Genomic DNA, 25,388 nt, shown 5'->3' with positions numbered 1-25,388 from the left:
GAGTTGCTGCCTTACAGCGCCAGGGACCTGGGTTCGATTCTGACTACAAGTGCAGTCTGTATGGAGTTTGTAGGTTCTCCCCGTGACCTGCGTGGGTTTTCTCTGGGTGCTCCAGTTTCCTTCCACAATCCAAAGATGCACAGGTTTGTTTATCTAATTGGCTTGGTAAAATTGTAAATAGTCCCTGGTGTGTGTTGGATAGTGTTAGGGTGTGTGGATCGCTGGTCGGCGCGGCCTTGGCGGGCCGAAGGGCCTGTTTCCGTGCCGTAACTGTAGAACTAAAACATTGAATCCATCCAACAATTTGGAGCATCACATACTGTCACCTTAAGAGCTCATATCATGGTGGCAGATCAAGCAGGTAAGGTGTGTTCTTTGAACAAATCCTGAAACTCCTTGCGGCATTCTCTAATGAAGCCAGGGAGATTGCAACACATGCTCACACCAATCCTTGCTCACCATGTGTAAAAAAATCACTCCCCTTTGGACATGGATCAAACTGGCCAGTCTGCTAGTGCATCTCAGTGCATTTTTCTGTGCATTAAACCTTTACCATCCAAAGGCATAAGGCTAGAAACTACCAATTAGCGCCAATATTTTATTTGATACAGAAATGAAATGAGGACTGCTGCCCTTAACTCCTGCCCTACCTCCAGATTCAGGATCAGTTTCTTCACGGCTGTTATCAGGCAACTGTATGGTCCTCTCATCAGCTAGATTGTGGTCCTGACCTCCTGTCTACCTCATTGAAGACCTTTGAACTGTCTTTAATTGGGCTTTATTGAACATCAATGTTATGTCTTTGCACTAAATTTTGCACCCTCTATCTGTGCACGGTGGACAGCTTGATTGTATTCATGTTTATATAGTCTTTACATTGACTGGATAGCATGTAAACAAAAGTTTTTCACTGTATCTCGGTACACGTGACAATAATAAACTAAACTAAACATATTTGCACATCACTGTCAGTTAGACTACACTGTATGTATGGCACCATGGGGCACAGACAACAGGACTTGTGTGCAATGAATGCTTGGGGTACCACTCAGTTACTGTTCATCTGTGCAGGCCTGCTAATGGCACATCTTTGTGGGACCTGGGTATGCCGAGCTGTAGTCATGAGGTCTGGCACATGAATTCTCCTGCAGAGTAGGAGCTCTTTAACTTTGCTACTTACTCCATTCTCTCCCTGCTGGAAACCTTCCTCACGCCTGGCAAACATGGACAGCGCCTCCCGCTCCAGCTAAATGTCATTTCAACCCCCTCCACTGATGCCGGCCCCCTCCTCATGACCTGATGTGACTTGCTGACATCTCTGTCCTCTGACATTTATTGTCACTCCACTCCAGACTTCTCTCCTCCACACTCACCACCCCATGCCCCACAATTCCTAATCTACCTGAGGTGAAACTGAAGATAAAAAAGTTTGGTTCATTGTCATATCAACCAGGGTGCAATGAAATTCATTGTTCACTTGAAGGTCACAGATTAGACAGTATATATATGCAGTAATAATGAATTCAGCATAATAAAATACGATTGTAGTGCAAATCCAAATAGTGCAAAAGTATATTGAAGTACAATAACACAATGACCGAATAGAGTTACGAGTATAGGTTCATCACTAGGAGCAGAATTAGGCCATTCGGCCCTTCAAGTCTACTCTGCCATTCAATCATGGCTGATCTATCTTTCCCTTTCAACCCCATTCTCCTGCGTTTGCCCCATAACCCCTGACACCCTTACTAATCAAGAATCTGTCAATCTCTATCTTAAAAATATCCACTGACTTGGCCTTCACATCTGTGGCAATGAATTCCACAAATTCACTACCCTCTGACTAAAGAAGTTCCTTATCATCTCCTATCTCAAGGTATGTCCTTTTATTCTGGGGTAAGGCCTGTAGTCCTAGACTCTCCCACTAGTGGAAACATCCTCTCCACTAGAAAGGTCCAGACCTTTCACTAGTCAGTATGTGACAGCACCTCTGGGAAATGGATATAAAAGATGTGATTGTTTCAGGAGACAGGTAGCTGTGGGGAAGAAGTTGTTCTTAAGTCTAGATGTCTGGGCTTTCAAGCTCCTGTATCTTCTCCCAGAAGGTAGAAGAGAGAGAGAGGGGAATGGCCAAGGGTGCAGGCATCCTTATTCACTCGGGGCTGTGTTCACCACTCTCTGCAGTTTGATCTGGTCAAGGGACGAGCAGTTGTAATTCCAGGCCGAGATGCATCCTGTCAGAATACCTTGTATAGCGCATCTGTAGAAGTTCGAGAGAATTCTTGTGGACATGCAGAATCTTCTCAGATGCTTAAGAAATTAAATATGCCGATGTTTTTCCTTAGATCCATAAAAAATTCTGTCACTTTACTGAAAGGCTCTGTTTTTCTCCCACACCCGGGCACAAGGTTCTTGATCTCCTTCATTTCATTATTGTTTTAGATCCGACAGTCAACTGTGGCATTAGTGATTCAATGGTTCTAGACCAAGGTACAATGAAATTCCTTTATTGCATGCAGTTTGGTAAGATTATTGCCATACTTAAGTACAATCCCTGATTAAATACAGAATGCATAGATACAGCACAGATAGAGTCCATATGCAAGAGTCGTCAAGTTTTGGCACCATCTTCAAAGTCCCAGCTGTAGCCGGCCGTAAAGGCCCGTTGTAGCCGTCACCTCCATCAGCGTGAACCATCGTCCATCTCCTCTCCTGACCACTTTCAGCCTTCATACCCGGGAGGGGTGCCTCCGCAGCCGACTTTGAGGGCGTGGAAGGTAAGATCGGCAGTTCTTCTTACCGGTCCATTGTTCAGCGTCTGACGCCGTAGCTGACTCTCCATTTTCCGGCCTTCGGGGACGAGCATGAGACAAGCTTCGGACGAGGCTCCCACTCCAGGCGGGTTCCCGACTTGCAGTGGGCAAACCAGGCCTGCTGCCGGGGAATGGCCCGGGCTCGCGGCCCTTCGGGAGCTTCTTCCGTAAGCTTAAAGACTGAGTTGCCATTGTACTTGACCACACAGTTCTTGGGATACAGGGAGAAGAGCATGCGACTGAGCGTATAACCCCGACGGTCATCTGTGTTGAGGGTCAGGGTGGTGGAAATTGCATGACCGACTGAGGTCAGCTGGCCAGTAAATCCCAAAACCAGTTGCAGATGGAAGTCCCAAGGCCAAGGTTCAGAAGTTTAGAGATGAGTTTATTCAGTATTATGGTGTTGAAGGCTCTGTAGTTAATGAATAGGATCCAGACAGGGCTAGAACCTTGCAGTGGGGACCTACCCACAAAACATTCATTGGCCATTGCTAATTTCCAGTTTAATGGCATCTTGATGCATGTAATAAACCTTAACTTCAGTTTGATTTCATGTATACACAAACTAGATTTCCAAAAGTATTATTCAATCAACCGTTTAATGGCCCCTTAGCAGAAGCGTCCACGTCACAGGGCTGGAAACTGGAAGTATCCTGAGCTAATTCTGCTACCACCATCATCTATTGTGACTAGTGATGGCTTCCATTGATTGTCGCCGGAAGCTTGCGTCCGTCCTTTTCAGGATGGACGCGGTCAACATTTATAACAAGATGGACACGAAAAGAAGAAGAACCGTTTAAGACTACATTTCTGTGATACTTTCTCATCAAATTACAATTAAATGTTTGCAATATTGCATACATCGAATGCTAAATCAAAATATTCCCTCCAAATCCCTCCCTGGCTTTGCCTCGTGATTGATGGATTCTCAAATACTTCCTGCACTTCTCTGATATTATTACATGTATCCATTTTTGCCTGAAACTCTCTCAGCAATTCTGGAAGCCCTCCACAGTCTCTCCACCCATCTCCCTACTTCCACAAATCCCTTCATAGTTCTGTTTCTGCTATATCCCTTCATGATTACCCCCACAGTCTTCTTAAGATTTGTGCCCTGAGAGTACTGAGACTTCTACGCACTCAGAATTTGCGCTGGTAATTTAAATTGCGCTTAAATGCACTCTGACCTGCTGTACACGTCAAACTGTAGATGTTTATAAAATCAATAGAATGTATTTGTGCTTCAAAGTACTTGCTATGCAGTTTGCATTTAAACCTCTGTTAGGGTCCACTACAATGTATCCTGCAGCCTATGTTTTTCTGTGTCAATCTGCTGGGTATTTTAAGGCAGAGATTGTTGATTGGTAAGGGTGTCATGGGTAATGGGGAGAAGGCAAGAGAATGGGGTTGAGAGAAAAAGATAGATCAGCCATAATTGAATGGCGGAGTAGACTCAATGGGCTGAAGGGCCTACAGAACTCTATACGGTGCATGTCACGTTGAAAACACGCGTGTTAAATGTACTTGATCATGGAGGTTTGTTGGAGAGTCTTTCAAATTTAAAATACTGCGGAATAATTTGTGCAGGTAACGTCCAAGAGTTTAAACTGTGGCTTGCTTAAAATTAAATATTGGAATAGAAAGAATTTCTGTTGCCTCTGCTGTTGCTCCGGCTTTTTCATGGCCCCATCTCCTGCAACTGGCTACAAATGGGTGAACGTCTGTTGTAACTTCTACTACCCTTTCATTTTCTCTTAGTGAGAAATTGTTAGTTTCTGAGTGAACAATAAATCAGTTTAATGACAGTTCTCAAGGACAGAACCCTTACACGTATACAATGACAGTGCTATACCCCAATGTCACATAGAGGCAGAGCCCTATGCTCTAGTATTGTAGCCTAGTGTAATATATCAACAGAGCTGTACTCTCCAGTACTGTTCCTCTATGTTATACGCTGTCCTGCAGATGCTTTGGGCCTTTGCATCTGAATCGTTCAGAAGTATTTTGAAATGATATTATCACTGCTCCCGAGTTCCATTGAACCAAACTTTTGAAGTAGAGGTTTGCTGAACGTTGTTTTATCAGATGAAGTGCCCACTGTTTTTTCCTGCAGCTCGCACACCCTTGGTCAAAATGTCAATTGGCACTGAGTTTAGTTTATTGAGTTTAGCTTATAGTCACGTGCTCCGAGGTACAGTAAAATGTTCTCCTGTGAATCCTCATTTCTATTCTGCCTTTAAGAGGAAGACTTGCTGGCTGACTGTACACTGAAGTCTCTGGCTCATTTACCACATCAACTTTAATATCAATGACTGTGGGGAAGAACTTGGCTTCACTGTTTAACTCCATTCAGCATTATGAATGGAGCGTGACGGCCTCTGGATACTTGTCTGAAGGCAAGCTGTGTTGAGAGCAATGAACATAATAAGGTTACTTTCATTCACTCATTTTTTTTTCAGAATCTGAAATTTTAGTTCTTTCCTCTCCCAAACTTTCCTTTCTCTTTAGTTCTTAACATGTAATGCCTCGGCTTGGTATTTACCCTTTCGTCGGCTTCATCAAATGACCACCCTGCTCTTTAATAGTTTTTGAAACATTGTGGGAGGATATATAAATAGAAAATAGGTGCAGGAGTAGGCCCCTTGGTCTTGGAGCCAGCACGGCATTCACTGGCCATTCCACGGCTGATCATCCACAATCAGTACATTGCACACTGAGAAGTCACTGAAAAACTGGGAGAAATTTAACATGGCATTCGGGAGTTTAGAGGAAGGAATATCATACAGAATGACAACATGGATTTATGGTTTGAGCTAATCCTAATCCTTTGACACTCAAACTCAAATCTGATCAAGAATAACACATATATATGTGTGGAAATTCATCCTTAATTACTTGCACTAACATGCTGTATGGTAACATAGCACCACGGGTGATAGATAGTGGGCGTGAACTCAGTGGGCCGAGGGGCCTGTTTCCATGCTGTTTCTCTAATCTAGTCCAAACTATAAAGCAACAGCTTGCTCTGCAACCTGAATTCAATTTTATTAAGAAACTTCAGAGTACAATGTGCTGATGAGGCGATATTGTAATGTGGTCAATTAAGGATGGATTTCAGAGACAATAATAGCTGCTATTTTGTGACAGATCTGAATAGAATCAATGTGCCATTCCAGCCAGTCAATCATCCCATGACTGAGTGACCATATCATTTGCCCTGCCAGAAGCATGTTGGAGCACAGAAAAACAGAAGCAATGCATGCCCAGGAATTAAGTTGTATCACAGCTAATCAGAGCTCTTGAAGTTTATGTTGCATCTGTCCATTTGATAGGAAATGGAATCCTGTGGACCATTTGAGATACTAATCTTGAAATTCTATCATATAACACTCATTTCTGTGTGTCAGGATGTCATTGAAAACCTGATCACGCTCAGTCCACCTCTGATGTTTGTGCTGAGTCCACAGTACATGTACTCTATACCTTGAGAGTGCTAGGTATGGTGGTGACAGTACTGACTGCACAAAGCTCATTTTGGTGTCTGCAACAAAACCCTTCTGCGCATGTCCCAGAATGGCATTGGGATCTTAAAGTAGGAGACCTGCCTAGACTTTGAAACCTAATCAGGGGTGGCACAGTGGTTTAGCGTTAGAGTTGCTGCCTTACAGCGCCGGAGACCCGGATCCTGACTACGGGTGCTGTGTGTATGGAGTTTGTACGTTCTCCCTGTGACCTGCCTGGGTTTTCTTCAAGATCTTCAGTTTCCTCCCACACTCCAAAGAGGTACAGGTATGAAGGTAAATTGGCTTGGTAAATGTGAAAATTGTCCCTAATGTGTGGAGGAAAGTGTTTATGTGCGGGGATCGCTGGTCAGTGCAGTGCCGGTGGCCTGTTTCCGTGCTGTGTCTCTAAACTAAACCTCACCTCACTTAGTCTGCTGCAGTGGGGTCCAATACATCCATATTATTCCAGTAGTATGCCTTGGGAGTAATTTCTTAATAGTAGCTTTCTTCCCTTCTCAGCGTTTCTTAGTGCCTTTGGCGTTGGCAGCGCGACTCACCTGTTGCAGCGCCCCCTACAGCCTGTCTGTCTTTTAATTTTTTTTTTGTCTAGTTAAATGTAGTTGATCGTGTTTTTTAATACTGTTTTTAACTGTGTTTATGTGAGGGGCGGGGGGGGGGGGGAAACTTTTTAAAATCTCTTCCCTGCACGGGAGACCCGACATTTTTCCGGTCGGGTCTCCGTTGTCGTTGAGGCCTAGCACCGTGGAGCGGCCTCCAGCCGGAACGACCTGGGGGCTCCAGTCGCGGAGCCTGCGGTGCTGCAGACTCACCATCATGGGGCTGGCCGGTCTTGGAGCGTGGGGAGCGGTGGTGGCTCGCTGCTGTGGCCCGACCCCGGAGCTCGGAATTTCCAGCTGCAGACCTGTGGACTGTCGGGATATCGGGAGCTCGCGGGTCCGGGTGGGAGACCGCTTTTCGGAGCTCCCGCAACGCAACTTCTCCAGCCCGTGTCGCTGGGTTGGAACGACCCGGAGCGGGGCCGTACATCGCCAGGCGCGGCTTTAATGGCCGCAGGACATTCCAGCGCCCGCCGGGGGCTCCAACTTTGTGACTTTTAGACCTGGAGCGGGGCCGTACATCGCACGGCACGGCCTAAAATGGCCGTGGGACTTACCATTGCCCGCCTGGGGCTTCGACATCGGGAGAGAAATGGTGGAGGGGAGAGAAAAGACTTTGCCTTCCATCACAGTGAGGAGGAGATTCACTGTGATGGATGTTTCTGTAAATTGAATTGTGTGTATGTCTTGTAGGAAATTGTCTGTTTGTATGGCTGTGGAAACGGAGTTTCGTTTGAGCCTCAGTGAGGTTCAAATGACATGTAATAAATATTGTATTGTATTGACAAGCTTTGAGAGGAGAAAAATATATCACCCACAGTTTTACCTTCTGTTAAAGGAGATCTGGTCACTCTGGATGCCTCTACATATGCCGTGAGGTTGACGTGTCACCTGGACGCTAGTGCTCATCTTTCCGGTGCTGAGGACCAGCGAAAGTGACCTTCTACGCTTAGTCCAGGTGAGCGTGGGCATGGGGGAGCCATAGGCTACAACCTCTGGTGGTGGTCTGGAAGATCCAGCCCAAGATCGTGTAAAACCATCACCACCGCCCTAGTTTACTGCTGGCATTATGCTTCTTTTTAGAGAAGATACAATTTCTAACAAACATACGACTCAATCTCTTAAATGATTTAAAAAACTTGAGCAACTACTTGCACAAGTTCGGGATATCTTCAGGTAGTTTACAAATAACTGAGTGCTTTCGAACTGCAGTGCTCATCCTTTAGATATATGTATTGCTATGTATTTCCAATTCATACAAACTGTTTGGGTTTTGAACAGTTCTCCGGAATGGAACTGTGCTGTAACTAGGGGAAACCCCAGTGGACCACACGGGCGAGTGGTGTCCGTTATTGCTGAATGTTCACTATAACCAAGTAGAGGGTTATCATTGTATAAGTAGCAGAAACAAATAACTTCAGCTGCTGGTTAATGCACAAATGGACACAAAGTTCTGGAGTAACTCAACAGGTCAGGCCGCACTCTAGAAATCAAGGGTAGGTGTCCTTTTAGGTCGAGACCCTTCTTCAGACTCTCGGTCTGGAACTGGAGCTGGAATCTAGGTGAGTTGAGGCAGAGGATCGGTGGAGTCATTGGTCGCGGCCCGCGTGCGGCCGGAGTGCAGGTAAGAGTCGGCAGTGGCAGCAGGTGTGGCCTGGAAGTGGCCGAGGAAGCTATGTGGGCCAGCAGTAAGTCCGGCCTGGAAACGGTCGGGGAGACGGAGCGGGACGGGGGTGGCGTCGGCAGCCCAGCTTGGGGGCAAAGGTCAGCAGGTCTGTCCACTACTATCGAAATCCGTTATAATGTGGTCCATAATAATGAGGGTTTTCACACGGGGAGGACATATAGACACATACACACACTGCTCCTCCCCATGTTGCAGCAGAGTTCTGTTTCTGATAACTATTCATAACCCGAACAATTTGCGAGTCTGAAATACAAAAGATGCTGCAGACCAGCAGCGGTTGGCAAATCCACCCCCCCCCCTCAAACGCTTGCTCTTATGTACAGTCGTACATAATTTGGGCATTTGTAAGCTCAGGAAGACCTGCATTCAATCCTTAAGACACAATGTCATTTTCAAACAATCCATGCCTCCTGACAAAGAATTACATTAAAATATTTTGAATTGCAAACCAAAAATTATTTGTTACACAGTCCTTTGGATTCAAGAAATGTCATCTTGGATTATAATAACATTGGAATGCAAGAATGTTTTGAAAGGTATCTAACTCAAGGTCAACTATCGACCAAATTTTAAATCTCAGTGCTGCTGAACAGTTTTCACATCTGAATATTGTAATATGGTATTAATGTAAAAGTTAGATCGGCCTGCCTGACTGGTGGTGTGCAATATGTCCCCAAAGCAGCTCTCTAGATGAGGATTTCATGGTCATAAAATAACTGTGCTCTGCTGAAATATCTATTTTTGTAAAATATATCAATGTGACAGAAGTTCACGAGAAGGATGATGAGAATCTGTAAACCCTTTTCAAAGTATGCTTTGCAACAATAGTAAGGCAGAAAGATCTTAAAAGGAAACATTGCATGTAAAGTTTTCCAATACAACCAACAAATAAAGCCTTGAATGTTAAACATAAAGGACAGTGAAGATTCAAAGAGCAGGTTCATAGTATTGATTATGCTTAGAGTAGACCATACCTTCACTGGTTCCTTTGCCTTTCCTTTCAGGCAAGTCTAAACCTGTGCCACCAGAGGGAGACAATGTGACGTCCGTTGGCACAGGCCAACTGCTGGCTTTGTTCTCACCGATCTGGTACATCTGCCCATCCATCGGCTGCAGGTGCCAGTTTAGGCCAAACAGGTGCATGGCTGTGATAGCAATGAGAAAAGTCATCTTTTTCTGGCTGGATCACTGCAGGAGTTGTGGACAAAATAGGCACTGATGTACAGTACACCGAGGGAGCTTGGTATGGGGCATTACTAATTTTAAGGACTGCACTATCTGCAACTCTCTGTAACCTAGTCTGCTCCAAAAAAATGTACGAAACGTGAGAAGTGTCACATGTGGTTTAAAACAGCACAGAGTTTACTATCAAAATCAGTCTTACAAATGGCTCTTCACAAAGGTTACAATCCCCGCACCATGTTACTTTGTACTCATAACACTATGATATTAATAGAATCTTCTTGTTTACTAGTAATGAGGTTTTCCTTTGTCTCTTACATAACCTGACACTACTCTTATGCAAAGCACAGCACAGTTGTTGCTTTGCACATATAAACTGTGCAGTTGTACAGTTGGTGCACTTTTGCCCAAAATCAAATTCCCTTTTTGCTGAAGGACAGCTTCATTGATGTGTTACAAGGAACCCAAAATGGATGGTTATTTATGGATAGCAATCTTGATTAGGAAGGAGAGTAAATGGGATCAATAAGAGTTGGTGAGCCTGGCCCAGGTTCGACTCTCAATGGCAAGTTTTGCAATCCATATATTCTTCCTTGAAAGAACCGCAGTGTAAATTGCCCACTAAACAGGAGCATAAAAGTGCAGCATCTTAACGCAGGTTTGCACAATTTGTGGAACAATCTCAAGGAGTCCAATGGTTTGGTTCAGTGGGATTATTTTTAGGGCATAGTCTGTAATACATATATCAGAACATGAACAATTTGTTTTCTCAGGGAGCCATGGAATGGCATCCATATTTGGTGCATAATCATTTCAAAACTTTATAAAAGTAAATGCCCTAGAAAACAAAAGTAAATAGGATAGCGCTATCTTATTAAATATTATTTGTTCTCATTGTCATAGAGAAATTGTTAGTAAGTATTTAATTTTGGAACTTATCTTGCACTGGCTTTTTTTGTACTTTGCAATAATCAATCATGAAGCTGTCATAATTGTTTTCAGCATTATGTTTGCGTCTCCAAATTAAAAAAAACATATTGCTTTTCAAAAATGTGACCTTGAACAACAGCCAAGTAAAGTCTATTTTTTTTTTCCATGGGAGAAGGTACCCTTCACTTTATTTATCACTGTCCAATGCTTGCAAGCCCAATAATACATCCAAAGGTAATTATTATTATTTTCACAAAGAATTAACCTTTGGTAGTGAGTTATAGAGCCATACAGTACGGAAACAGGCCCTTCGGCCCAAGTTGCCCACACTAACCAACATGTTCATCTATGCTAGCCCTACCTGCCTGCCTTTGGCCCATATCCCTCCAAACCCATCCTAATCATGTACCTGTCTAAATGATTTTGAAACATTGTGATAGTACCTGCCTCAACTACCTTCTCCAGCAGTTCATTCTATATACCTACCACCTTTTGTGCAAAAGAAATTCCCCCCAAGGTTCTGATTAAAATTTTTCCCGCTCACCTTAAACCTATGGCCTCTTTGGTTTAGAGTTTTTTTCTATACTTTTGCTATAGAAGCAGAGAGGACAACTGATTGGGAATAATTACTGATTTTTATGATGTGCAAATCAAAGTTCTAAGTTAGCACCATGACTATTGTGTTGGCGTGGTTCCGGTATTGTCAGTGGCTTTGAGAGCCATTTCACTGTACCTAGTACATGGGACAATGAAGAAACCTTTAAACCATTCAGATGGTTAGGATCTTAAAGTCTCAATGCTAGTCATGAGATATTCCACCCCAGAAACTATGCTGTGAAGTACCAACTCATGAACAACGAACGTCACTCTCCCCAGAAACATCCTCTCTTCTTTAGATGGAATTTATAACATTAAGTACAGGGATTAAAAATTAGCCAAAGGGGCAGGTTAGGGGATGTGTGGCAAATAAATGTTTATTTTAGAGAAGTATACATGTAAACAGAACGAATAGGTGATAATGGACAATAGACAATAGACAATAGATGCAGGAGTAGGCCATTTGGCCCTTCAAGCCAGCACCGTCATTCAATGTGATCATGGCTGATCATCCACAATCAGTACCCAGTTCCTGCCTTCTCCCCATATCCCCTGATCCCCTGACTCTGATATGACATAAAATGTTACAAAGCGCTGGAGTAACTCAGCAGGTCAGGCAGCATCTGTGGAGAAAAAGGATGACATTTCTGGTCGGACCCCTTCTTTACATTTTGCTCACTGATTCAGGATTTCTTCCAGGGTTTGAATATGTCCACAAGCGGAAGTGGTCAGAGAGGCTTGAACCACAAGCCACTTTCTGCATTATTTCTTGTTTGAAAAGGTAGGAGTGCATCCTCTGTTCACAGAAAAATAATGTCGCCATGAGCTCTGACTTCCTTTCCATCCCTGGCTCACCTACAGTGTCTGATTCCACAAGACACCTGCAGTTAATCTTTGGACAGGCTTGAATCTCCACATTTCCTCTTCAAATATCCTTTCCTGTTTTCCTTCTCAGCAATAAAAAAAATATTGAAGCACTTGCATCTTTTGCCTGACTTATCATATTTAAAAAATATATATTTAGACGATGACAACAATGCAGCTAAATAATTTACCCAGGAAATTACTGGTGCCAATGTTAATGCACAAGTAGTTCTCAGGTTCTACTCAATATTCTTCTCAATATTCCTTCTTAAGGGTCCCAACGTAAAACATCACCTTTCTTTTTTCTCCGGAGATACTGCCTGACCCGCTGAGTTATTCCAGCATATAGTGCATTTCCCTGGATGTGACACTTTGGGTCGGGACCCTTCCACGGACTATACACGACAGCCCCCTTATTTATTTTCCTTTCCTCTCTCTTCCCTGTGCCCCATCTGGACTCACACGCACCTCTCCCATTCCTTCTCCATCCACACGTCTCCTTCCGGCCACACAACTAGCGTATCCTCTCTCCTTATTTCACACTTTTTGCCTTTCCATCTCTGGCCCCAGTCTAACCATCCACCCTCCAAAACCCCCCTCACCCATATCCACCCATCACCTGCTAGACCCCATCCCGCCCCCACCTCTCCTCTAACCCCCTCCCCCTCCCACCACAATCAATCCAAAGAATGGTCCCTTGGCAAAAACGCCAGCTATCCTTGTTCTCCAGAGATGCCGCCAGGCTCTCCAGAGATCAGACATGATTGCAAGACATTCAAATTAAAGGGTTTCTAGGTAATGGAGAAGAGTGCAGGTGAAATAGCCCATGTGATTAAAGATGATATTACTGCAATAAAGAAAGATGATGGAACAAGAATCAACTAGGCACATTATTCAAAAGTAGTGTGGATAGGTCTCCTGAAAACAACTCCCGAGTGATAGTATGACCACACGTATAAATGCAGTGAGATAGACAAACATGGAGCAAAAATAGAAATTTGTTGATAGAAAGCATGTTATGAATTGGAATAACCTGACTTGCAAATATAAATTAGGAACACTTAGAAATTCAACCCTATTCTTTTTACACATTTATTATTTGTACACAGTATTTTTACTCCTTTGCTTTCAACGTGGCATATTTAGTGCTAATGACCAGTGATAACTTTCCAAGCAGTCACAAATTCTTTGCGTGTGCGATGGTATTATAGAACCAAAGCGTGGGTAGGGCATATTAGCAAAGAGCGATTTTAACTGCGCATGATCATTTAAAATTTGCAATGAGAATATGATGACTTTGAAGTACTTTTGAAAGAAAATCCTTGATCAAGGAAGTTCATTGAATGCTATGCAAGAAACAGCCCAGATTAAAAGGAGTAAACTCATTCATGGTTGAAACAACAGAAGAGCAATGGGAGGTTCTTCGGACAACTTTATACTTAAAGAGGAGCAAAGGCACTTCATGTCAAGAACAACAACCTTGGATAACTGAAGAGCTACGGGCAACATTAAACTAAAAGTAAAGGCACACAAGCCACCACAGGACCCTGTGACTGGAGGAGCAGGACGGTGACAAAACAGAGAGACAAATCTAAAAGATGAAAGGAAATTTGCAACATCAAAAACCAGTGCAAAGGTTCAACATATTACGGAAAATAGACAGGGTAGACAGGCCTAAAGTGCAGCCCTTAGAAAACTGTAATGAACATATTGTGAATGGAAAATAGTCAACATTTTGAATAATTATGTAAAGTCAGTCTTTATGGCAGAAGAAATTGATGATATACTGGAGAAAATATCACAATGAATCAGTCAGAGAGTCATCAAATTTAATGGAAACAAAGTAACTTGTGAGAAATATAATGGCACAGAAGTCGGACAAATCTCTAGGTTAAGACAGTTTCTATCTGATACTTTTTGAAGGAATCAGCTAAATATAATATAGCTACCCTAACATTAAACTTCCAAAGGTCTCAAGAGGTAGAGTCCCTTTATAATGGACAACTGTGAATGGCATTCTGCTAATTGAGAACACGGTAATTGGAAAACCAATGGAATATAAACTGATCAATTTAACATCTGCTGTTGGGAGATTACAGGAATCAACAGAGTACTAGAATACTGAACATTTTCAGTTGATTTAAAAGGGGCAGCATAGATTGCAGATTGTGTCTGACAAAACGTGATCATTTTATTTCAAAAAGGTGCTAGAGAATGCCGATGGATTTTGTTATATGTATTTCTGGAAGATAGTTGATAAAGTCTCTCAAAGGAGTGTCAGATGAATTCGAAGCTCATGGGATTGAAGCAATTGGCTGAATAGGGCACAAAATGAGCCCAAATTACTGTATTAGCCAGCAATTAATAATGAATATTATCAATTCATAGATTATTTGATTTAGAATTATTATTGTTATATGTACCGAGGTACGGTGAAATGCTTTATTTTGCATGTTATCTAATCGGATAAGATAATACTCTACACATATACAATCAAGCCGAACTCATATACAATAGGTAGAGCAAAGGGGAAAATACAGAGTACAGAATAGAATTCTCAGCATTGCAGTGCATCAGTTCCACAGACAAAATCTAACAGGATAGAGGTGAATCGGACAGTACCCTAGCTTATTGAAAGACCGTTCAGAAGCTTGATAAACAGAGGGTAAGAAGCTGTTCCTGAGTCTGTTGGTGCACGCTTTTGAATAAATTATTAATCTATTTATTTGAAGTGTATTACAATGCATTTGCCGTCAGATCACCAAATCAACTCAAGCAAATTGAACATTAAAAAAAAATCCTACTTATGCTGGAAATCTAAAATATAAAGTGCTGGCAATACTCAGTAGATCAAGCAGAATCTCTTGTAAGTAAAACAGAGTTAATGCTTCATAGCCTTCATTAGAATTTACTTTTTCATTTCTAATGAAGGGTCCCCAACCTGAATTTTGTTTCTCTCTCCATAATTACTGCCTGAGCTGCTGAGCATCTGAAGGAAAGCAGTATTTTGCTGCAATGTTGCTGCCAGCATTGCAACCAATAAAGCAACAATATGACTCTGTTAATCAAAAGTTAGCAGTTCAAGGGGAAATCGTTATTTATCAGTGCATCAGGGAACAGAACTTATTATTTATTTTTTATTTTTTTTACAGTAAACAGTGCATTAAACACCAATCTGTTCTGACTTAAGGGAATCTATTGCTCTTTTGTTAGCCCTATCACCTTGCTAATTCATCACACAGCTGGATAGGCAGGACAACAACTGCACTCAGCAGAAAAAAAAAGTGTCACAGCAAAACGAAGACCAACAAAATGATAATTCACAAGGTCAATGGAGAAAGGTCCTTTGTGACAGATTGATGGAATGAGAAAGAGAAAGAGCACTCAGGATGAGAAGACCATGACTGATTGCTGGGAGAAAAAGAAGCAAAAGGTAGTACAAACCCCAACAAACAAAACACAGCAGAGAATAATAATTCACGTCAGGTTTCTTCTGCAAGCTTGCTGGCTTGGTTTGGCCACCAGAGTACAGTAATAAATTTCCAACCAAATCATTTATCATACGTGAAATTAAATGTAAAATTAAAACAAGCCCGGCTTTGGTTGTTGCGGTAAATTAATTTGTCTTAAATATCTTGGCATTAACTTTTGTTAGAGATGAACAAAAGATAAAGTGAATATTCTATGTAACAGAAATGGCCATATATCTCAACACAGTCTAACTTGAAGTATATTTAATCTTGAAAGTGCATAATGAAAAATAAATTATTTTGTCCAAACTATGCAAAGGTGACAGTTCACTGGAAAAATGTAACGTGATACGTTTTTAATAGCGAAAGCCACAATCAATCTTTCGTTGCTAAATATAGACACAAAAGGCTGGAGTAATTCAGAGGGTCAGGCAGCATCTCTGGAGAAAAGGAATAGGTGACGTTTCGGGAAGGGTCTCGACCCAAAAAGTCACCTATTCCTTTTCTCTAAACTTACTGCCTGACCCGCTGAGTGACTACAGATTTTTGGGCCTATCTGCAGTTCCTTCTTACAGCTTTTGTTGTTAAATCTGCTCAGACAGCTTGAAGAAAATGACTTCAGTGATTGGCAAGCTGCTGATTTTGGACCACACCAATGTAGCACGAGCTGTCTTTTGCAGCTGACTGCGTGCGATATGCTAATCTATCAAGCATAACAACGTTCACGTTAGTTTTGCCCAGAGTACAGGAATAGCTGTAATAATCACATTTTGTTTCATTATCACGTCGGGAAACAATTTGACAGAACATGATCATCATATAACTGTATGGAATTCAAAGCATGATATGTACAATGGGAAGCAAAAGCACTAATAAGAGGCTTAAAAATAACAGCCATGCATCTTTCTTCACAACTATTGGTTAGACCCAGGATGCGAGAGAGAATTAGTAATTTGTTTTCTCTGTCAGCAAGCAGGCCAAAAACTGAGTGGAGGTGACAATTGACTTTGATTTAATCATCAAATGACTGATCTAACCATCTCATGTCAAAAGGATGTTTTATATTTCAGTACACAGCATTAACTGTTGCTTCCAAATTCTACAGTCGATCTTTTATTCATAGAAAAGTGAAATAACCTTTTATATTCAAATTTACAATAAATATACATCTATGGGCAATATTTATTCCTGGTTCAATCTCCGACAATACACTTAATTGTGAAAACACACACGGGAAAAAATTAATTATTTTTGTAAATATATGGTCAAAGGAGGCTACAAATGGTAAGATAACGAACAATATTAGCTATCTTATTTCACTTACATTTTAAAGCACTTGTTTTCACAGAATAATCACATAGGCAAAAATAGTGTGGCAGGTGCTTAATAGAGAATATATTAAATACATATTTAATTTTTGAAAATTAAGTGTGATGAAATGTGGGATTTTATTATATCACATATGCGTTCGAGTTGACATATCATGATCTATACATCAAACCATGCCCAACATTAGCCTAAAACTACTTCCAGTTTCAGATAAACTTATATTTCTGCCTTGCATTCTGCAGATTATTACTTCCATAAATATCAAATTTCATATATTTTATATGCATTTTAGTTTTTTTTAGTTTTTACAGCGCAGAAACAGGTCCTTCGGCCCAATGATTCCGTGCTGACCACTGATCACCCCGTAATAGAAAATAGGTTTCTCGCACATTGGTCGAAAGGTACTGGACAAGGGAGGTCAAAATAGAATTGAGGTATTTGGAGATGAGTTCAGTGGGGCAAGAGGAGGCAGAAACAATGGGTCTACAGTTCAGTCCTGTTTACGAATGTTGGAAAAGATATAGATGTGAGCAGTGCTGGGTTGGGGATCTACAAGGTTGGAGATTGTGGAGGGGAGATCGCTAGAGGTGATGAGATCAGTAACAGTCTGGTGGATGGTGGCCTCGTGTCCATATGTGGGGTCATGTTCAAGGGGTAGGATTGAGGTGGTGTCAGAGAGCTGGCACCTGGTCTCAGCATGGTGGAGGTCCGTCTGCCAGACAGCAAAGGCACCTCCCTTGTCAGCGGATTTGATAACAATGTTGGGATTGTTTACTGAATGATCGGTGGGCTGTGCGTTCAGATGGAGTGAGATTGAAGTGAGTAAGGGGAGCGGAGAAATCACAACAGTTGGAAACAGCAGTTGGTAATAAAAAGGCCCAGAGAGGACAGAGGTAGTTCATGAAGAAGAGCAATGGTGGAGACAGGAGAAGGGGTCATCACTGGAGGGGTGAGGACTCCTTGCCAGAGAAATTAGCCTGGAGGGGGAGACCAGGCAGAAGAGCTCAGCATCATGTCAGGTTCAGAACTTGTTGAGGTGTGGGTGTAGGGGTACGAAAGTGAGTTCTCTGCGGAGGACTGATCGCCTGGCATTTAAAAGGGGAGGTCGGAGCGGGAGATGGTGAAAACCTGATAGGGATTGGGGCTGGGGTCAGATCCGAGGAGGGAAGAGGGGAGGAGGAGGAAGAGGGGAGGAGGAGGGAGAGGGGAGGAGGAGAGGTGGGAGGATGGGGGCTCGGAGGGGAATTTGGCATGTGGAGTGGGAGAGAGAGGGGGAGAGAGGGGGAAAAAAGGGGGAGAGAGGGAGAGAGATTGAGAGAGATTGAGAGAGATGGAGAGAGTTGGAGAGAGGGTGATAGAGAGAGATAGAGAGAGATAGAGAGATAGAACAAAGGAGTAGAAAACAGTGACAGGTGCAAAAGGTTGTAGCAACAGGTGGGATTAGAGAATGGTGACCTGTGCAGGGAGCGAATTCACCAGAGTGTTGGAATATTGGTTGGTGCAGTGGACTGTGGTTTGATGAGTTAGCCCGGCCTGTTGTTCAGGACAGTGTCAGGGCTGGTGGAACCTTTACACTGGGCTGCATGAGGCTGAGTGTTGGAGATGACCTCACCCTGACTGGTTCTCAATAGAGTCACAAATCAAAGAGCTGTCAAATTGCATTAAACGGTATTTTAAAGTATTTAGTGGCTTAAACAGTTCCCCTCACCACTGGCAGAAATAAATATGCTGGTTAACTTAAAAAGAAATCCAGCTTAATGTTAATAAAATATTTTCTGACTAGCTCACTTCGTATTCTGAAGTGCATCCTACAATTCAAGCACAGTCTAACAAATCAAGTCTTAATTAAACTATCTGCGTTTCCTCACTCCCACCTTCTGACAAAACAGAGTGGCTTGTTAAAATACTGTATTTTATGACCTGCTTTCTTTGGAGAGATTGTAATTAATTATTTTATCATGTCATTGGCCTTGGTTTTGAAAATTCATTTTCAATATTTTTGCAGTAGAACAGAATGATTAATTTTAGTTTAATAACTTAATACTTTCAATATTCCAGCAATTATATAGTAATTATTCTGATGTAACCATGCAAGCATTGTTGGCACCATTCCAATGATGATCTTGCATAGAACCCTGGGTTAAATCACTTCTTAGTTGACTTGCCTCCAAAAGACAAAAAGAGTTTGGATCAGATCCAAGCTTTGTTTCAGATTTTAGTTTAGCTTAGTTTAGACATACAGCGTGGAAACAGGCCCTTCGGCCCGTTGAATCCGCGCCAGCCAGCAATCCCCGCACACTAACACTATCCAACACACACTAGGGACAGTTTACAATTATACCAAGCCCATTAACCAACAAACCTGTGCGTCTTTGGAGTGTGGGAGGAAACCGGCGATCCCGGCGAAAACCCACACAGGTCATGGGGAGAACGTACAAACTCTGTATAGGCAGCACCTGTAGTCAGTATTGAACCCAGGTCCCTGGAGAGATGCTGACCCGCTGAGTTACTCCAGAACTTTGTGTCTAATGGGTTTGAAGTTTAATTGGCCTCTGTAAATAGCCCCTAATGTGTATGGAATGGAATCGAAAGTGGGATAGGATAGAACTAGTGTGAACAGGTGATCGGTGGTCAACATGGACTTGATGGGCCTAAAGGTCCTGTTTCCCTGCTGTATCTCTGAATTAAACACTTTGCATCTGATTTAAACACTTCTTCCAGCAGCAATTACTGCTTGGCCATCAAATGACTGCAGCATTTCCTCTCACTGACCTGGCATGGTGGTGCTACTGTGGTCAATTGCAACACCCCAATTGCCAGTAGGATGTGATCTAAAAACTCAGCATGTAGCAGGGACTTTGTCTTCTGTCTGCAAAGGTTGAGAGAAACTTAACACAGTGTACTGATTGAAGCAAAATGAGGCGTTCTTGTCTGTTACCGACCTTAACAATGATGTGTAAAAGATTAAAACAAAGTCAAATTCCACTTTCCACTTCACATTTTCCTTTTGGAATAATAAAAGGGAGGAATGTTGAATGCATTTTATGAATAAATGTTATGATACGCGAAATTACTTTAGATCAAAGGCCAAACTGATCTTATACTTAGAGGCAGAGAGTTGGCCAGCGCCAACACTTGACGAGACCCCACACACACACAGGCGTCAGTGAGCCTCCATCAGTTTTTTCTGCTGCTCTCCTCAGAAAAAACACGATGTAGGTCTAATTGCAGGACCATACAACCTGCGGCAGAAATCTAGTCACATTACAGCAATACCGAAGGGGGATCATTTATTTGCGAGAAATCGTGCCTTACGCAACAAGGTGAAATAACAAATTTGCAAAGAACTTACCGATGAAGTAGGCAAGTAAAATCACGAGTGTTACGGAAATGATGATGGCGCTCAAGGCCGCACACTTCCAGTTGCAGTATTTGTAGGGCTTTTTCAGGCTGAACGCAGACCTTGAGAATGTGCCGCGGGGTAAGGGTCGAGGTGGAGGAGAATACACGGTGCTCGAAGTGAGGGGGTAACCAGGACCCGCTGTACAAAACAGTGGAGAAGATCCAGTTCCAGGCTTAAATAAGAAGTGCCTAACAAATAAAGACAGATTACTTATCAGAGGTTGCAGACGTCCAGATCATGATTACTTGCTGTGTCTCTCTGTTTAATTACTCTCACGTACTTTAACACAATACTTAATATAATTGAAAATTCTCTACAAATGTACGACTTGTAATAACATGGGGTTGAATTATATTATGCACTAATTCGAAATAATGAAATGAATTAACTTCTGAGATTTATTCTGGAGTATATTTCACAACAAAGACTAGTCTTGAAAGTGTTAGTAAACTTCTCTTGGACCTGGATAAACCCAATTTTGCTATCGTTTACCCTAACTTTTTGCGTATTTATTTTTGTAACAATGATTGCATTTGGTGGGAAAGCAGTCTAAGGCATTTTGTATGTAAACTAATCTCGTTTACTGTGGAAGAATGAATTAAATCGACCTAATGGCTTTAATAACCTCAGAATGTTCCACGCCACTTTACAAGAATTAGGTGTTTTGAAACAGGATTCAAGCTCTAATGAAAGGTGCCACGATGAATTCTAATGAATTGTTGCCCATGGATTTTGCTTACCCTCTTTGGATAATGAGGCCAGTTTTCTGGCCCCAAATTTTCCTGGCCTCAAATATTGTGGCAGTAACCATCTTGACACTCCCCCCAAAACACAATTAAAAGTATTGCCAGATGCAAAAGCCCGATAGAAAGTATTAAAATTAAAGTAATTAATAAAATAATGCAACATTTAAAGACAAAGGGAAAAACTTAACCAAATCACAAGTGATTCGAAACACTGAACTAAAATGTGGTAACTTTAAAGACATGCCATTTAACAAAACAAAATCTTCCACTTTGCTCCAAAATCGCATAATCTTCATGGAAGCTACTGGAGCTCGCAGATTATGAACAAAATCTACTCTGTACAGGGTCACATGGATAATTCTCCAACACTACACTCACACTGTCAGAGACCCGGGTTCGATACTGACTTCGGGTGCTGTCTGCATGGAGTTTGCACGTTCCTCCTGTTACCACAAGGGTTTCCTCCGGGTGCTTCAATTTCCTCCCACATCCCGAAGACTTGCGGGATTGTAGGTTAATTGGCCTCTGTGAATTGCCCCATAATGTGTGTAGGGAGTGGATGAGAAAATGGGATAACAAAGAACAAGTGTATACTGGTGATTGATGGTCAGTGTGCACTCAGTGGGCTGAGGGGCCCGTATCCAGGCTGTATCTATAACTTAAACTAAATTAAACCAAACATTGGGAACTGTCAGCAAGACAGGACTTTGGTGTTGGACATATATGTGGAATCCAGTGATGGTGCAAACCGGCTGATATGCATTTGGAACCATGAACCAGCAGGATAAATCCCAGCTAATGGAATGTAATCTGCAGGAAGCAACAATGTTGTCAACAGCCTCTTCTTTGTCAGAGTGAAAAAATATTTCAAATACTTTTTTTTACCGATTCTCTGACTGAGATAACAACCCAACTAATAACGAAGAATAATGTATCAGTCTAGGAAGAGTAGATTAGTTAAAAGCACTGAGTATTTTGCCCACAGTAGGCGAATCGAGAACCAGGGGACATAGGTTTAAGGTGAGGGGGAAAAGATTTAATGGGAACCTGAGAGGTAACTTTTTTATACAAAGGGTGGTGGATGTATGGAACAAGCTGTCGAAGGAGGTAGTTGAGGCAGGTACTTTCACAATGTTTCAGAAACATTTAGACAGGTACATGGATAGGGTAGGTTTAGAGAGATATGGGGCAAGAGCAGGCAGGTGAGACTAGCCTGGATGGAGCGTGTTGGTTGGCGTGGGCAAGTTTCCATGCTGTATGTCTCTATGACTGTGACTTTGAAAGGCTAGGTTTTCAATTAAGCTGCACATTCTTTCCTGTGAGAAATAGTGCCTACTGGAACATAAAGAGTACCAATTGTTGAGTGGGTATAGTGCAGAGACCCTTTTAGTTAATGTACTTTGTGAGGTTATCTCTACCCAGTGTCCATTGAGAGGTGCTGGCATTCCTTATGGTCCTTGATGCTAAGATCCATACAATATTCAGAGAAAGAACTCTTCTCAAGAGTGAAGGAGACCTGAATGTTTTCTTTCCTCACAATCTCATTGAACAAAGTTCTTTGTAGAGCAGTTCTTAAGAGGTACTTCACTGTACTATGTGTTAGTCAGGATCCTAGTCTAAGAAAGACCTTCCTCTAACATACTATTCGGAGGTGCTGGGGGGGGCTGTTATATCCATGTTTGGCCAAAGAGTGGTGAAAACAGGTTGATATTCTGCGTAAAGTATTAAGGTTCTAGAAACCAAAGTTGCTGAATTAAAAGTAACTTATTATAATGTGTCTGCATGCCAAATCTTTTCTACACAATCCCAGTTATAGGAAAGATTCTACTAAACTGGAAAGAGCGCAGAGAAGATTTACAATGATGTTGGCAGGACTTGAGGCCCTGTGCCCCAGGGAGATGTTGGGCTGGCTGGGACTTTATTCCTTGAAGTGCAGGAAGCTAAAGGGCCTGTCCCACTTGGCGACTTTTTCGGCGACTACCGCTGGATTTTGAACATTTCAAAAGGCAAGCTCACAAATTATAGGAGAAGAATTAGGCCATTCAGCCCATCACGTCAATACATCATCACGCCACGTCATCGCCGCTTCACACCGCAACATTTTTGGTGACCTGATACATCAGTCAATGATGCCGGCAGTCGCCGAAAAAACCGCCAAGTGGGACAGACCCTTAAGGGAGAGGAATGAAAGGAAGAGATGAATGCACAAAGCCTTTTTCCCAGGACAGGGAAACCTAGAATTAGAGGGTATAGGATTAAGGTGCGAGGGGAAAGATTTAACAGGAACCTGGAAGGCAACTGTTTCACACTGATGGTGGTGGGTATAGTTGCCAGAGGAATTGTTGAGGCAGGTACAATAACTACATGTAGAAATTCGGTACATTGATAGGAAACATTTTGAGGGATATGGGCCAAACACAGGCAAACGGACCAGCTTAGATAGGGCATCTAGGTCAGCATGGACGAGTTGGACCAAAGGCCTGTTTCTATGCAGTATTTCTCTTGGCTAGAGTAACATAGGGTAGTTAATCTGTGGAAATCATTGCCGCAGAAGGCTGTGGAGGCCAAGTCAGTGGATATTTTTAAGGCAGAGATAGACAAGTTCTTGACTAGAACAGGTGACAAGAGTTATGGGGAGGAGGGTGAAAATGGAATTAAGTGGGAGAGATCAGCCATGATTAAATGGCGGAGTAGGCTCGATGGGCTGAATGGCCTAATTCTACTCCTATAATTTGTGAACTTGGCTCTGTGATGCATCTCCCTGGTGACCTCGTCCCAATTCAAATACAGCAGCTCAACGAGGATACGTCTGACCTGCACTTGATACTTTCCACAATAAAATGAACCTAATTTGAATTCTTCACATCCCATGAGGAAAAACAGAATGCACAAGTAGCTAGGTTAAGTGGCGTAAAATCGAGCGTTTCATTGCTCGGCAAAACATTACAAACAAAGAACACTTAGCGGTTGTCTGTAGCAACAGCCCAAATTAAGTTGAAGAATGTTGGATTTTTGACAATCACTTTAACTCTCCAACCAAAGTCCTTATGAATTCAAGCTCTTAAATTATTCCAATAAAGCTTGAGAACAGCACCACACTTTCCATCTTAGCACATTACTGCTTTCTGGCAACAATATTCATTGACAATCATTTCTGTTCCAGATTTACAGCATTTTAGATCATCAGTCCACATTTGCACCTCATTTAGGCTTTTGTTACCTGGCTCTAGCTTTCTTCAGTCAGTTAATCCTTCTGGCATTTCATCCCATCACACATTTTACTTTTTGGCTTGTCCCCCCTTCCTCCTCTTTTCTATAACTTAAAATTTGTTCCTTCTCTAACGAATTTCAGGTCTGATTAAACTTCATTCATCTGAAATGTTAACATTTTTCCTCCATAGATTGTGTGTGGTCTGTTCAATATTGCCAGCAATTTCTGTTCTTATTTTCCATTTCCTGCCTCCACAGTATTCTGCTTGTTTTCTGTTTTAAGGCAGTTGTCTTATAAAGGCCATTGTTCAGGTATTTTGTTTTGGCAACTTGTCTGCATTTGCCTTCCAGACATCTAGCTTTCTGCTGCAGGACTTTTCAGGTCATTATCTCAAGAACAGGTATTCACCCCTAAAGGGAGGCACAGTGTTGCAGCTGAACAATCTGCTGCCCGAACCCTAGTGAACCGCGTTTGATCCTGACCACGGGTGCTGTCTGTGCAGAGTTTGCATAATTTCCCTGTGGCCCCGTGTGTTTCCATCGCGTGCTCCATTTTCCTCCCACGTCCCAAAGTCGTGCACGTTTGTATGTTAATTGGCCTCTGAAAATGAGAGATTCACAGAGAGTGGTGAATCTCTGGAATTCTCTGCCACAGAAGGTAGTTGAGGCCAGTTCATTAGCTATATTTAAGAGGAAGTTAGATGTGGCCCTTGTGGCTAAAGGGATCAGGGGGTATGGAGAGAAGGCAGATACAGGATACTGAGTTGGATGATCAGCCATGATCATATTGAATGGCGGTGCAGGCTCGAAGGGCCGAATGGACTACTCCTGCACCTATTTTCTATGTTTCTATGTAAAATTGCCCGAGTATGTAAGGTGCAGATGAGAAAGTGGGATAACAGAACTAGTATGATCGGGTAATTGATGATCTGTCTGGGCTCGGTGGGCCGAAGGTTTGTTTCCATGCTGTAACACTGAACTCAACTAAAATGCACCAGAACATGCAAATACTTACAGGTTAATAACTGGGAGAAGTT

At 42.3% G+C, this 25,388-nt stretch overlaps 1 protein-coding gene across 10 annotated transcripts in view; it reads right to left on the bottom strand.

The window, feature by feature from the left end:
* tenm4 (teneurin transmembrane protein 4) overlaps positions 1 to 25,388 on the bottom strand; it is a 549,066-nt gene that overhangs the window by 171,377 nt on the left and 352,301 nt on the right. For 9 of the 10 annotated variants that reach the window (XM_033022541.1, XM_033022543.1, XM_033022544.1 and 6 more), the window contains exons 7-8: positions 20,345 to 20,583; positions 9,595 to 9,765 (exon numbers count right to left, since the gene is read on the bottom strand). In XM_033022541.1, coding sequence (XP_032878432.1) covers positions 9,595 to 9,765; positions 20,345 to 20,583 — 410 coding nt within the window. The remainder of the gene's footprint in view (positions 1 to 9,594; positions 9,766 to 20,344; positions 20,584 to 25,388) is intronic. The other variant, XM_033022549.1, reaches the window with a different exon arrangement.

The sequence above is a fragment of the Amblyraja radiata genome, chromosome 6 (assembly GCF_010909765.2).
Source record: "Amblyraja radiata isolate CabotCenter1 chromosome 6, sAmbRad1.1.pri, whole genome shotgun sequence".
Taxonomy (NCBI): domain Eukaryota; kingdom Metazoa; phylum Chordata; class Chondrichthyes; order Rajiformes; family Rajidae; genus Amblyraja; species Amblyraja radiata.
Note: the sequence above shows the minus strand (reverse complement) of the source record. Positions and strands in the feature narration are given on the sequence as shown.